Consider the following 14,381-nt stretch of genomic DNA (forward strand, 5'->3'; position numbering starts at 1 on the left):
AGCATTCCCACACTGGAATTGAAAACCGGAAGCTGGTCTACTATTAATATCAAATAATTCTGAATCTGCATCCTCAGAAAAGGCACAGCCAGCTTTACAAAGTGTTCAGTATTCGACAACACATTCTGTTCATAGCCTTTTAAGGTTTTATTCCATCTGGCTTCTTGCTTGAGTTCTTCTGAAACGCTGATAAAGATTGTTTGCTGTGCTATACACGCTGATGCTGAAATGCACTGCCCATGTATGGCCTCCAGTTTCATGAAGTGAAATAATACTCGCAAGTGCTCATCAACTGCATTTCCATGCAGAAATGCTTGTCATATCTCATTAGCAAGTTTTATTATTGTTCATTATGCTCTTGTCATGAGCATGTTATCAATTCGCCTAGCAATAGCTCCTGGTACTCTGTACCAAAAATCTTAGTAATTTTCTTCTACCATACCTAAGGTTCAGCGTGCAGTTCACCGCTGGATATGAAAACCGGAAGGCAGTGTCCCTAAAAAGAATGGTTGCTTTATATACAGCTACTATCGGTATCAAATAATGTGATGTGCTTCATGTACACTTTCTAAGCCGCATCGGGTCAGAAGCTACAAAATCCTATCACGGGAAAGACACAGGGTGTCTTCACTTGTAAGCATGGACGTAATCCTGGAAATAGAAGTTCTTCTCGATGAAGTTCGCGAGCCAGCGGGAAGCTGCAAAGCATAAGACGGCTAAGGACACGATGGCGGTTTTATGTACGACCGAAGTCACCAATGTCCCCTTGGCGACGGCGAGGAACCCGACAACAGCGACAGCCGCAACCTGCAGGGCTACCTCCAGTGCCTTCATGGCCTTCAATGCCGTGCTGCAGCTCCTGCACTGCGCGACATGTGACCAGTACCTGCGAACACCATTGCAAAATCGACACTGTTGTTATCACTGAATTCTTATGCGTTCCAAGCTTCAGGTTGCAGTGAAGGATGGTGGTTTGATTTTGTTGTACCTCTCCATGAGTTTGTCCTTGGTTGTAGTCGCCGGCAGCTGATCGACAATTGGCGCAGCCCATCCGACCTGGCTCTTGCAGTGCTTTCTGAACCAGTTTCGGAAGGCGATAACCATGTTGTCCGATTGCGTGGGAACGTACACAGCTTTCTGCCAGTTCTCAACGCCGGCTGCAGCAAAGTTGCGCTCCTGAAAATGAAGTGAGAACAGCGGTGCTTGAGCTCCGTAGGGTGGATCAAGATAACTGGATAAGGATCAGAAATTCAGAATTAGAACTGTTACCTCGATGTGGAGGAGGTAAATGTCTGAGTCCAAGATGGCGTTCTGGCCGATGTGGTAGTACCACCGCGGTATGATCTTGTCGAGCCAGACGCCGACGTTCCTTGGGAATGCCCAGATCACCCTGCTCTTCCCTGGTGCCACGGGAATGCACATGAATACCAGCATGAACTGAGGCTTCTTCTTTTTCTTCTCCTGCCCAACCCAAGCACAAACTGTGAACTTATGAATAAATGGGAGTTTGTTCTTATCTGAATTGTTGTGAGTTCACTTTCATCAGGAATAGTGAGAGAAAGAGCTGATCGATTCATACCTCTCCCTTGGCCTCCCTGGGAAGCGGTGAGCCGTAGAAGGTGCACGGCGCTTCGTACCGGAAGTAGCCGCCGTTCTCCTGCGGCGACAGGAACCCGGTCACGTTCGCCTCCTCGATCTTCATCTTCATCGGCCCGCCACCCTCTATGTCGAACTCAACTGTGAAGAGAAGAACAGCAACTGAATCAACACTCCCAGTCAGTGACAGTATAAACTGAATTCGACAGCGCCGATCATGTCAGGGGGCAGGGAGCATATCTTCCGGGGTCTTCCTTCTTGCGGAGCTTGCCCATCAACCCCTTGTGCGCGTAGGGGACGTGAGCAGGGTCCATGAGGTTCTCCACCAGCACATCGTATCTGCAAGAACAGTTGTGATTGAGAGTGTATGTGCAATGCAGCTAAGAACAATTACCTGGGGCATGGAGATTCAGAGAAATGTACCCGTAGGAGAGGTCCCTGATGCCGTAGACGGTGACGAAGGAGGGGTCGTCGATCTCCGGGATGAACGGCGGGCGCTTCCTCTCCAGCACGTCCTGGTGCTCGGCGTCGGCCCTCGGGTAGAACCAGAGGATGTTGTTCTGCACCACGCTCGGGTACGACGCCACGCACGCCTTGCTGTTCTTGTGCACCTGCCAAGAATCATCAAACGAGAGAAAGATTTGGACTCTGGTAGGTTTCGTGATCAGAGTCGGAGGAAGGAGATGGGGATCAATGGCGGGCGGGCGTAGTTACGGGTGGGCCGAGGGCGGGGGCCTGCGGGATGAACTGGCAGGAGCCGCGGCCGTCGAAGCACCAGCCGTGGTAGACGCACTGGAGGCGGCCCTTGTCGTCGATCCGGCCCTCGGAGAGCGGCGCCAGGCGGTGCGGGCACGCGTCGTCGAAGACGCGCCACTCGTCGACGGCGCGGTCGTACCAGGCGACCACGCGGAGGCCCAGCACCGTCTTGCCGTGCGGCGCGCCGGGGTCCAGGTCGCACACCGGGGCGAACGGGTACCACTGGTCCAGCCAGTCGAACCGCCCCTCGGGGTCTTCTTCCCCACCGCCGGACGGAGACGGCGACGGCGGCGCCTCCGCCGCCACGGCCGAGACCGGCGACGACAGCCGCGCGCGCTGGCGCCGCCACCGGCGCGCCGGCGCGAGGCGGGCGGCGGATGGTGGTGCTCTGGCGGCGTTGGTGCGGAGCGGGAGCGAAGGGCGCGCGCGCGGGAGGGTGAGGAGGGAGAGGGGATCCATGTGGTGTCGCTGGATGGATCCCACGGCGGCCGGCGGCGAGGGCGTTAGGAGTGGAACAGGAACTTGTGGCTGTAGAGAGTGGCGCGCGGGCGGGAGGGATGCGCGGCCGCGCTGCGGCTGCAGTTCGCCGGCGCGACTTATCGCCACGTCTCTCTACCGCCTCGCAAGGGACACGTGGACTGCGAATCACCGCTTGAGCCAGTGTTATAAGACGAATCGAACAGTATAAAAATCCTAAAACATCCGAAAAGTGTTTTTTGGCTCCCCAGATCTAGTGCTCTCGCTAGTTTTTTAAAAAATATAAAAAATGTTTATATCAAAAAATCTGAAAAATAATTCTGTAGATTGTCAGTGATACATCTCACAAATATGGAAAATCTCAACTAAAAATTCTTTTTTTCTTTGTGCTACACAAAAATAACAAAATCTAACATGTTTTTGGAGATTTGAAAATGACTACTCAGATCTACACTTTTGTCTTTTTCGTGTAGTTTAAAACACCAAGAGCTCTAAAGCGTTTATTGACGAAGGCTTCGCGGAATCCTTCCCTCACATGAAGCCACCGCTATGGTAGCCTCCCGATGGCCGACTGCAGTGACCTCCTAGCACCACACGTCTGTGCAAGCGAGAGAAAACCTCCATGACATGAAGCCAAAAGCCACAAGGGCAACCAACAACCTAGAACTAGGGCTGAAACTACACCTATCTACAAGAGGAAGCCAGCCTCCCTTCCACCTTCCACTACAGCCAGCGAGGCCGCTGGAGGAGATAGGAGAGAAGCTAGAGCAGAAGAGGGGACTCTCAACGGGGTGGGGGCGGAGAGGAGATAAAACATGAAGGGAAACATAATACCAAAGATCAATGTTACATAAAAAGTTATACAACGGGCTTCATCGTTCACATCTTGATGTTCCTCCAAAACTACACGTAAGAGATTTTAGAAAATCAAGCATGCACAAACCTGACTTAACCTTAAATGTTTATTTTAACAAAAGAAGGGTCTCGAAGGACCCCTGCGTTGTATTAAAAATGAAGCAGATGTACACAATGCCTAACAACAAGTCCTTGAACAACATAGAAATTACAAACCGATCCCTAGATTTTGATAGAACTTCCTCAAACTGAAACCTAAAACACAATTTGGTCCTTGCCTCCCCTTGAGATCATCCTCACGGGACGATGCCACTTTGAACATCGAGGTTTCCATAGCTCTAGGACATGGCCTTCCAATGAAAGCAACACATCCTTCATGTTGGCATCACACAAGGAGGTTGAAGATTGCAAACAGACTAAGTCATCGCCTCATGCGGTGACCTTTCTGCCAGAATAGTCACCGGATCAATGAAGATTGTTCTTCGATCGCTTGATAGCGACTGCCGTAGCTTCGTAGCCAAGCCCGATGAGGGAGAACGCCAAAAAATCGCCCTTTGGCCAAGAGATGTCATGGCAAATTGGAGGAGGCCATCCACAGACCGCACCAAGGGGCGTTGAATTCTCTGCAAGGAAAACATTAGAGATGAGCATGAGCTAGGTTTTTGGCTAATTTTTTCATGGGCCAGGGGCGATGGCCCCCCCTTGCCTCTCTATTGCGGAAGAAGTTAGAGAGCACAAAAAAGGGACATGAGAACTACATGCAACAGTAGACTAGAGAGAACATGCAACCAAAGTACAATTGGCTCTGGAGTATCAAGAACATCAGCGACACTAGGACATGCATATAAACGGTGAGAGTCACATTCGTATGTGTGTGATCGACTCTGTTTCCACCATCTACACGTCACCACCAACATCACAAACCCTAACATTGAAGGGGTTAAAAAAGGAGAATAGAGAAAGTGGCAAAAACTATTGAAAAAGAACAACATTTTTGGTTCTGAGACATATAGGTTTACTTTCGATAGCTAATTACTAAGATGAGATCCCTTGCATAAAATCCAAGTGAGGATATTAGTTTAACTCATCTCACACAATTTTATTCATGCAATAAATATGGTGGATATGTGATGTTAGTGGTTTAGTGCTATATAGAAATGAAGAGACTGATGACATAGACCGTTTTGGACGACCGTTAGAATTTTCCATATTTCTAGAAAATAGAATCGTATAGTTTTATTACGGCTGTTCGCAGATCTGTGTAGAGGCTAAAATTTGTCTCGATCTGGTCACTGCTTTCACTAGACCACGTGTTGTGATCACGCCAAAAGAATCCAAAAATAAAGAACAAACAAGAAAAATAAAACAAGAGAAGGGAACCAAATATCTACAAAAAAATCTAAAGTTTAAATATGAAATAAAAATAAATGAACATAAAAGAATACTGCAAATACTAAAAGCCTAAACAGACAAAACCAGCGAAGGAAAAGGAAAATAAGAAAAACGTACCTTACTACTAGGCCGGCCCGAGCGGGCGGTAGGGAACGAAGCCCTGGGCTTAGTGTCCAGCACATCTACGGCCCGCAAAGTTTCCGAGATTGTCGCGCTTATCGTCTTCCCCACGATCTCCGGAACACAAAGCCAGGACAGAAACTAGCCCCCGAGGCCCCGACTCGCGGCGCTTTAGAATTGACAGGGATCGAATCGATCTGCTCTCGCCGCGTGTTCCGTCAATGGGGAGCTTCATCTACGGTGGGCACGGCTGTTTCTATATGCCCTCCTCTGGGAACAGCCAGGCTCGATCAGCTGAACCTCAACCACACCCGCTGCCGCTGTTGGGAGACGCACCAGACGAGCAGATGCTGCTCCGCCGTATCCGAGGGATCGAAGAAGGTGTCCACGTCCGAGCAGAGCCACCGCCCAACGCCGCCGCCTGCAAATTCTTCAAAACTTTCGGCAGGGTTATACCTGTAAACGGACACGTCCGTGGCGCTCCACCAAATGCCGCTCGTGGCCTTTTAAGCTGAACGGGACACTGCAGCTAGCCCGTTTACTCCCGCCAGGATTAGTGGCCGGCCGGTTGCCCGCCAGCGCGCCTACCGATCCTACTGCTCGCTTCGCTGCTTGCCGATCCCTGCTGCTCGCTTCGCTTCCTGCCTACAGTTCGCGTTATTGTGCTAGTGCTAAGAGCATCTCCACTCGTCCCCCGACGAGGCCCCCGAGCGACGTTTTTTCCATCCGGACGGCGAAATTCGGCCCAGTCGCGCCCCCGGTTCCTCGTTTTCGTCCGGATTTGGCCCTTAATCCATCCGGCGAGCCCACGCCACCCCCGGCCCCCCGGGGCGCGCTTGGGGACTCCGGACGAAAGATTTTGGCGCGAAACGGCGTGTGGACCCGCGTAGTCGGCGACTGGAAAACCAAATCCTGTCGATTTTCCCTCCAATTTGCTTGCATATCCCCATTCTATCCCGCCGAAATCCCCCAATCTCCTCGTCTTCCAGCTCCAGTTCCTGGCGGCGTCTTCTCGTCCACCACCACTCTCCTCCTCGTCTTCTCGTCCACCGCAATGCCGCCGAAGGCGCCGGCGAGGAAGATGCGGGCGAAGAAGACGAAGCCGCCGGGCATGTCGAACGCCGAGTGGGCGGCGGACGAGAAACGGCGCGAGGTGGAAACAAGCGCCAGGGCGGAGAGGGTGAAAAGAGCCGCCGCCAAGAGGTCGGCGGAGGCGGCCCAGGACGAACAAGCGAGGCTGATCAGCATGGCCTATAGCGGCGGCATGTTCCCCGGCCAATGGCCGACGCAAGGTACAACAAGTTCCCCGTCTTCCTTCTCGCCTTCGCTGTACTCGCCGTCGCCGACTGCCGTGTTCCAAGAGGGCGCCTACGTCCAACCGTCCAATCCCACACCGTCGCCGCCCGAGCTTGACGTCGGCGGCGGCGACCTGTTCGAGGGCACCTCGCCGGCCCTGCGACGAGGGCCGCTCACGTTCGGTGCGATGGCGGCGCCGAACGAAGAGGAGATCCACGAGATGATCACCTCCGGCTCCACCGCCGCCGCCGCGAGCCCGGGGTTCTTCATGACCGCCGCCGCTGCGTGCCCGGGGTTCTTCACGCAAGAGGAGACGAGGGCGACGGCAGCTGTGGCGGCGCGCAACGAGCATCGGGAGGATGTTGCCGACGGAAGCCAAGCCGTCGAAGAAGAAGGCGAGGAAGAAGAAGAGCCAACTGAAGCCGCCACCAACCTGTCGAAGGGGAAGAAGAAGAGGAAGAAGGACTCGCCGCCTGCCGAACCGCGTATCAAATGGACGCCGAAGGAAGAGGAGTGCCTCGCCGAAGCTTGGATGACCGTGTCCACGAACGGCATAATCGGGGCCAATCAGTCGTTCGACACATACTGGTTTCGAGTGAGGCAGGCGTACGAGGAACGCAAGCTCGTCGATCCCTACTTCAACAAGACGAACATGAACGTGTACCGGGGAGACAAGGCAATGGCCACCCATTGGGGGATCATGCAGACGGCGTGCAGCAAATGGCACGGCGTACAGGAGGAGATCGACAAACGGCCGATCAGCGGCCACGACTTGGAGCAAAGGGTATGCTCCGCCGGCCCTACACCACCGAGGTACATCGTCGTTAGCTGACCCGTATCGCCGTGCTCTTTTTTCCCCAGCTGCGCCGAGCTTTGGACATGTACACGGACGACACCGGCCTGCAGTTCAAGTTCCTCAACGTCTACGCCCGCCTCGAGAAGTGCGAGAAGTGGAAGGAAGTTCAAGTGCCACGGCGTGTGAGGAAACTGGTCCGTCGGACACCGCCGTGACGGCCGGGACTGCCGACGAGCCTGTCTCCGTGTAATTTCCCTCCGATCGCCGATCTGTGCCTGATCCTTTTGCTCCTTTTGCCGATCAACTGGCCGTACTTGTAGCGCGGGACGGCGATTTGTTTGAATTTAAACTCTATCCGCCGAACTCCGGGTGGACGACTGGAAATATGGTACTCCCCACGCCTTAATTTCGTCCAATCCGGCGGTAGTTTCGTCCGGATTTGGGCGTGGGGAGCGCCAACGAGTGGGGATGCTCTAATCGTTGATGCCTCGCTGCCTCACATTATTGCAATCAACATGACATCACATATAATGCTTCAGTTCAAACTCTCATAAATCATAATCACTATCAAGGCAGACAAGAGCAAGCTCTATTCTCCAGAAATTATCAATCACTCAAATAATACACACCCTTACGAGCTCTCGGATAAAAAGAGAAATGTCAATAATCCTATCACACAGAAAAACAATGAACAACTGGACAAGTACTGTCCCATGGAAAGAACAGAGTACCCCCTAGAAGATTTCATTTGGACAGAAATAAATAATGGAGTTCCAAAGTGGCTAAGCAGGTCTCTTCCTTGTGGAAAAAAATGCTTCTCTTCCATAGCCAAATACTGACAATCATGTTTCACTAACATCAGTAGCCAAATACTGACAATCATAGTTCTCGCAACCTTTACTGCTCTTGAGCTTTCACTTGCACGAGTGACCTTTTGCCCCCATGGACATCTCTGGACTGCTGCGGCTCCCCACAGGGCTCACCGGACTCCTGCGGTTCCCCCACATAATTCAGTTAAGAATACATTTAAAGACATTGAGGGTCAAATTAATGTAATCACAAAACACATAATGGATAAATTCATAAGGGCAAAATTGCAACCAAAAAGATGTGTCAACATATTTTGAATGTGTTAACCAAGAACATGCCCCAGACCTATCAAAAGAAACATATATCTTTTAGATCAATACAATAACAAATAAAATGCAACTTCATGTCAGTATACCGGTTTTCTCTTGTCCAATCATTGATCAACAAGAGGTTTTGCAGCATGGCCGACAGCAACTGCATCATAAGCAGACTAGATAGTATAACAGTACAAGGACCAAGCTAACCTATAATTCATCAGACATAACAGGTTTGTACTCAAATGACTGAAGCATATAAACAAGATTTGGATATGGGCGCCTACACTATCCATCACAGATAGGATGCATATAAACACATAATAAAAAAGAAAGATGTATCAAAGAGATCATAATGAAACCATACATCTATGTATGCAAAAATCTCTCCAATTATCTGAGAACGGAATTACATGCATATCAGCATAGCATGCTTTATTTTTCCTGTACTGCCGTAGTTCACAGTTGGTACTCAAAAACAATAACAGTTGTGCTTAATGAACATTCTGGTGGGTTGATTGTTGTGGAGTCTTTGTAGAGTCGATGGGTCACAGGACATATGATGATGCTGTATACATGATATCTTAATCAATCTTGGGATGCAATGGTGAAATAGTTGATGTGTGTAAACAAGGGATACCAAATGAAAAAGGAACACGTGATAGTAGATAGTAGGACCTGTTCTTTTTTTTTTTTTTTTTTTTTTACAAGAGACGATCTAGTGTTAACCAACAACGTAAGTAGTCTGTATCCAGATGTTAAGGAGACAGCAGCAAAACAGTAGGAAGCATTCGTTGCCAGGTAGGTCATGATCTCTTGGAATTATAGCCAACTAGTTCACATCTTAGAAAACGGTCAGCAACTAGTGATTCCTACAAAATTCATAGATTGATCTTCGCAGGGTAATTGAACAGAATGATATGAGCATAAATTATTAGATGAGGAACAAAAAAACAGAGCTGAATGAGGCATAAATCACCACCTGCTTGATCTACCGGCTCTACTTCTGCCTATTTCGGCTGCCATCCTGCTCCTTCTTCCGAACCGGACTGCCGCCCTTCTCCTCCTCACGGACATGCACGAGCTCATGCTGTCCCCCACAGATCTCGCCGGACACCGGCTGCTCAACGGACGGGATAGAGGCGGCCGGAGAAGACGAGTTCAGGGGACGAGCGGAGGGATGGGCGGCGGCGGTTGAGCTATTCCTTTGGAGAAGAAGAGTTGAGGGGAGGGGCAGGGGGCAGGGGGAGGGGGAGGGGGGATTGGGCGGCGCCCGTCGCCCGACTCGACTCCATCGCCATGGAGGGGGCAGGATCGGCGGGCGGGCGTGGCGGCGGTAGCGGGGGATCCGTGAGTGGCCGCTACAATTTTATTTTTTTAACGGGTGTCTATTTGGCTAGGTAAATGGGCTTGGGCTGGCGGCGCCGTTAGCTTCCGTTTCCACTTACAGATATAGGCAGGGTACGTACTAATTAAACTCTCTTCGAATTACGTTTCCTTTTGCCCCTCTTCCTTCCTTTGCAGCTTATGATATATTGCATCCGTTTCAAATATATATAAGCCATTTTAGAGAGCTGTCTTATATTTTGGAACGGAGGTAGCAGTTAATTCGGTTCCACATTAATGGATTAAAGCATATAAACGTTGATTAAGTAGTTCCCTGGGCTGGGTTCTTCACTCCTGTTGAGTAGTATTTCTATCTGTCATGTTTACAACTTTGCATGACTCGATTTGCAGTGTTATCTTCATACATATAGTTATTTTTAATGTATTAGAGCGTAGAAACGATGACTAATTCCTTGGACTGGACTCGATCACAGTCATATGACTTGCATGTATTCCGCCATACATTTCTATCTGTCAGTGCTTACAACTTCTTAGAAAGAAGTCATATACATATCGTGCTTACAACTTTACATGATTCCATTTGCAGTGTTTCTATGCTACGGTGAGCATTGCATTGATTGTTTGGCTTTTCGTGTTGCGACATTTCCACTTGGATCCTTATTTGCAAGACCCCTATAAGATGATAGCACTTCTCATTTTTGCTCTCGCGCCACTGGGATTCGGTTTCATGATAACACAAGGAGATGTAGAAGCCCAGAACACACGTGCTCAAGTGGAAGCACACTTGTAGTTGACATGTATACAATGTAATATTATTATATACAATAGTCATTCCAATGATCCTTTTGTCTTCTTTAGTGTTACTTCCTCCATTCATCTACAAGAGTTCACCTCCTAATTCGGGTCTAATTTGGCCATTGGTTCCACCCAACACAATATATGTTATACGCAAGAAACAATAAACAACAAAACTCTTTCAAATACAACTACCAAAGTATTTTTTGTGGTATACAACATATTTTTTTTTGATTAAAATGTCTAAAGTAGATCCATATTACGAGGTGTCCTTGTAAATGATAACAGGAGGAAATAGTATTTGTGGATCCATATTACATCGCATATGGGGGATTGTTAACAAAATATATGCTACTTTGTACTAATTAAGCTTGAGTAGTTGATAACCCTACTCTACTACTTAGTCTCCTATTGCGATGTCAAGCAAACCAAGAGCGACACTAGGGGTCTCAACCGCGTAAACTACCGTGTCTCCCTCTCCCCTTTGGAATCGCCATTGAAGAAATAAAGGTCATTGAGGCACAACCTCACCAAGAAATGTCAATCGAGGGCTATCGCCTCGCTAAGCCTAGGCATGCCGGTGGAACTGAATGCCCTGCCACGCCTCGCCGACCCGCAAAGTATTGACAATCTTGCGAGAAGTATAAGGGCCCTCGCCAATAGTGAAAACATTGACTTTGCGGCCATGCAACTTTTGATTGAGCTTATTCGAGACAATACAAATGAGGTGGGTGCACCCATCATATCATTGCTTCCTCGGTGGTGCCCACCACGTGGGGCATGGATTATGAGTCGAGCTACTAGTCGAGACTAGTCGAGACTAGTCGAGCGACTACCCTCAAAGTCGTTATTTCACTGTTGACTCGGATGGTCGTTACGACTAGTTCCATGAGTCAACGAGTCGACGACTAGTTGTGTACTAGTCTCGACTAGTCTTGCTTCCTGAGTCGGTCGACTCAAAATTTTCCTGGTTAAGTGAGGTGCTCGGGAGCCAAAATTAGGAACCCTATCTAGAGGAGATAATTGAGGCTTGTGCCATGATGTTCTAGGCTCTAGCATTATTATTTATTTATGTGACTTGTTGAAATTATGTTATGTTTAGTTATTACATCTCTTATTTGGTTTTCATATATGATAGTATTTTATACTAGCGACCGTGAGTTGGTACCTGGACGGCTCGGCTCGATTCATCGACTCATAATTCTTGACGTGGGGGGAGGATCCGTTAATGGATTGGGCACTTCCCTTTCGGTGGGAAGGATCGAGGATAATACAGTGAGGCATGCATGTCATTTGGGGTTCTTTGGCCTCCACACTGCTCCAACGGAGAGTAGCACTCGCAAGAGTGTGAACTTCGGGATACATCGTCGTCTCCATATGCCTCTGTTATTTCTGTACCTGTTATCACCAGAATTTGACCGAGTCAGAGGTGGGCCGCGATCGAGATGGACGTGAAGAATCTATATGGAAGAAATACGTGAATCGGCCTTACATGCAAAGTTGGGCTAAATTGCCCGTGTATCTGTAACATATTAGATCGCATCTTAGTTTAGAAGTTAGAGTTTTACCCGTGCACGGTTTAGTGCACGCCCACATTAGAAAGTCCCTCGGACTATAAATATGTACCTAGGGTTTATGGAATAAACAAAAACCAACGTTCAACCACAAACAAATCTCGGCGCATCGCCAACTCCTTCGTCTCGAGGGTTTCTACCGGTAAGCACCATGCTGCCTAGATCGCATCTTGCGATCTAGGCAGCGTAATGCCTATCCCCGTTGTTCATGCGTTGCTCGTGCTGAAGCCTTTTTGATGGCGAGCAACGTAGTTATCTTAGACATGTTAGGGTTAGCATTGTTCTTCGTATCATATGCTATCGTAGTGCAACCCTTGCATGTCTAGCCGCCCTTACACCTATCTTAGGTGTAGGGGCGGCACCCCGCTTGATCATAGTTTAGTAGATCTGATCCGTTACGGTTGCTCCTTGTTTCATCAAGGATTAGTTTAACATCCGCAATAGTTAGGCCTTACAAAGGGTTGGAGGATCCAGCGGCGTGTAGGGTGGCGTTTGCTAGCCCTAGAAAGGACGTTCCGAGGATCAACCTCGTGTTGGTTTTTAGGCCCTGTCTAGGATCGGCTTACGGTCACCGTGCGCGAGCGCGAGGCCCAATCGTGAGTAGGATGATCCGATTATGCGGTGAAAACCCTAAATCGTTGTAGATCTAATCAGCTTTATCTTGATCAAGCAGGACCACCATATATTCGGACACCCCGTCCGAACCATGGGTGGATCGGCTCTTTGAGCCGATTCACAGGGTAACCTGAGAGCCGATCGAGGCTCGTATTTAACGTTTACGTGTGTGCCCTGCAGAAACTAAGCGAGGCATCATCCACATCTTCCTGACCAGGTATAGGTCAGGTGGCACGCCCTTGTGATAAGCATCGGACGTGCGACCAGGAGGCTTTGCGGGCCGTCGCTCTGAGGGACTGGGGCCAGCCGCAGCCCTAGTTGTTCCCGGCTCTACCGTGTTGACCGTCTCTGCCCGCCAGGGGGTTTCTGACGTCAACACATTCTGGCACGCCCGGTGGGACACCTTGCGACATCCACAACATCGCCATCTACATCCGAGATGGCGGAAGGCACTCCGGTCAAGTACGAGGATCTGCCTGATGAGCTCAAGAAGAAACATGACGAGATCAAGGCAACGCTCGAAGCCGAACTCATCGGCTCTTTCCACCGAACCCGCTCCCATGGCGTCAGGTGGAAGGGTTTCACACCTGAAGGCGCACTCGATGGAGTGGACTTGTCCGCCCCGTCGAAGAACGCACCAGGTCGCTGCGGCAGGAAATCAACTACATGGTGGCTCATTCGCTGCACCGCCACTCCGAGAGCCTGGTGAACACTTTGGAGCGTGTCGCTCTGCGCGTGGTCCAGGAAATCATGAGCCACCGGTATTCTCCGTCGGGACCCGCTCTGGGGACTTTCAAGGGAGAGATGCCGCTCCAGCCCCAGCCGTTCGCATGGGCAGCACCTGAACTGCCGAACTCATCGGCATACGTCGTCTACAAGATTGGTGGTGATCCTAGTGACTACCAATTCCTACCTGAGGCACCCAAGGAGATCCCGCACGGATACGCGTGCGCATACGTGCCAGACTGCAACGCCTGGGCACTCTCGAACCAGGCTGCAACGACAGGGGCCTCTGGGACGGCAGGAGGAACTTCGGGAGCCGATCCTGAGAAGCAAACGTGGCTAGCTAAATACGCCACTCCGACGAACCTCCAAAGCCCAGCTCCTGCAGTTGGCTTAGAACCGGAAAAGCAAGCATGGCTGGTTAAGTATGCCACCCCGGCGAATCTTCAGGGTTCGACGCCTTCCGCCATCACAGCGGATCAGGTTTGTGCAATCCTGAAAGATCAGTTCGGCATGATGCCGAAAAGGAAGACGTTCGGCTACACCAAGCCGTACCCCAACGACTACGAACTGATCCCGCTACCACCCAAATATCGGCTCCCGGACTTCACAAAGTTTAGCGGATCAGATGGTTCCAGCTCCATCGAGCATGTGAGCCGATATTTGGCACAGCTGGGCACTATCTCAGTGTCAGACGAGCTGCGTGTGAGGTTCTTCTCACAGTCCCTCACAGGATCGGCTTTCGGGTGGTACACATCGCCGCCACCGAACTCGGTCCGGACTTGGAAGCAGTTGGAAGAGCGAGTTCCACCTTCGGCATCACTCAGAAGCTTCCGAGGCTGGTATTGCCGATCTTGCTCAAGTACGACGAAGCGCGGGGAAACCGTGGCAGTAATACATCCAGCCGCTTCAGGA

General features: G+C 50.2%; 1 protein-coding gene and 1 long non-coding RNA gene across 2 annotated transcripts; both read right to left on the reverse strand.

The window, feature by feature from the left end:
• Nucleotides 1–497: 497 nt before the first annotated feature.
• On the reverse strand, nucleotides 498–2,908 carry LOC124704599 (protochlorophyllide-dependent translocon component 52, chloroplastic-like). The gene is made up of 7 exons (XM_047236868.1): nucleotides 2,311–2,908; nucleotides 2,020–2,207; nucleotides 1,837–1,935; nucleotides 1,580–1,739; nucleotides 1,270–1,461; nucleotides 989–1,176; nucleotides 498–886 (listed from the first exon to the last, which is right to left on the reverse strand). The coding sequence occupies exons 1-7, from the start codon at nucleotides 2,809–2,811 to the stop codon at nucleotides 628–630; spliced, it is 1,587 nt and encodes a 528-aa protein (XP_047092824.1). The 5' UTR covers nucleotides 2,812–2,908; the 3' UTR covers nucleotides 498–627.
• A 4,955-nt stretch (nucleotides 2,909–7,863) lies between these two features.
• Nucleotides 7,864–9,627, reverse strand: LOC124700914. Its single transcript, XR_007001866.1, has 2 exons — nucleotides 9,395–9,627; nucleotides 7,864–8,278 (listed from the first exon to the last, which is right to left on the reverse strand). It is a non-coding gene; the product is annotated as an uncharacterized LOC124700914 (long non-coding RNA).
• Nucleotides 9,628–14,381: the final 4,754 nt, after the last annotated feature.

The sequence above is a fragment of the Lolium rigidum genome, chromosome 3 (assembly GCF_022539505.1).
Source record: "Lolium rigidum isolate FL_2022 chromosome 3, APGP_CSIRO_Lrig_0.1, whole genome shotgun sequence".
NCBI classification, from domain to species: domain Eukaryota; kingdom Viridiplantae; phylum Streptophyta; class Magnoliopsida; order Poales; family Poaceae; genus Lolium; species Lolium rigidum.

What these genes read in the sequence shown, in the direction of transcription:
- LOC124704599 (XM_047236868.1), bottom strand. Translation starts at nt 2,811, where the DNA reads ATGGATCCCCTCTCCCTCCTCACCCTCCCGCGCGCGCGCCCTTCGCTC. An exon ending in AAGAAGGAAGACCCCGGAAG is followed by an intron (nt 1,740 to 1,836) that starts ATATGCTCCCTG and finishes TCTTCTCTTCAC; the next exon opens with AGTTGAGTTCGACATAGAGG. An exon ending in TTTACCTCCTCCACATCGAG is followed by an intron (nt 1,177 to 1,269) that starts GTAACAGTTCTA and finishes CTTCATTTTCAG; the next exon opens with GAGCGCAACTTTGCTGCAGC.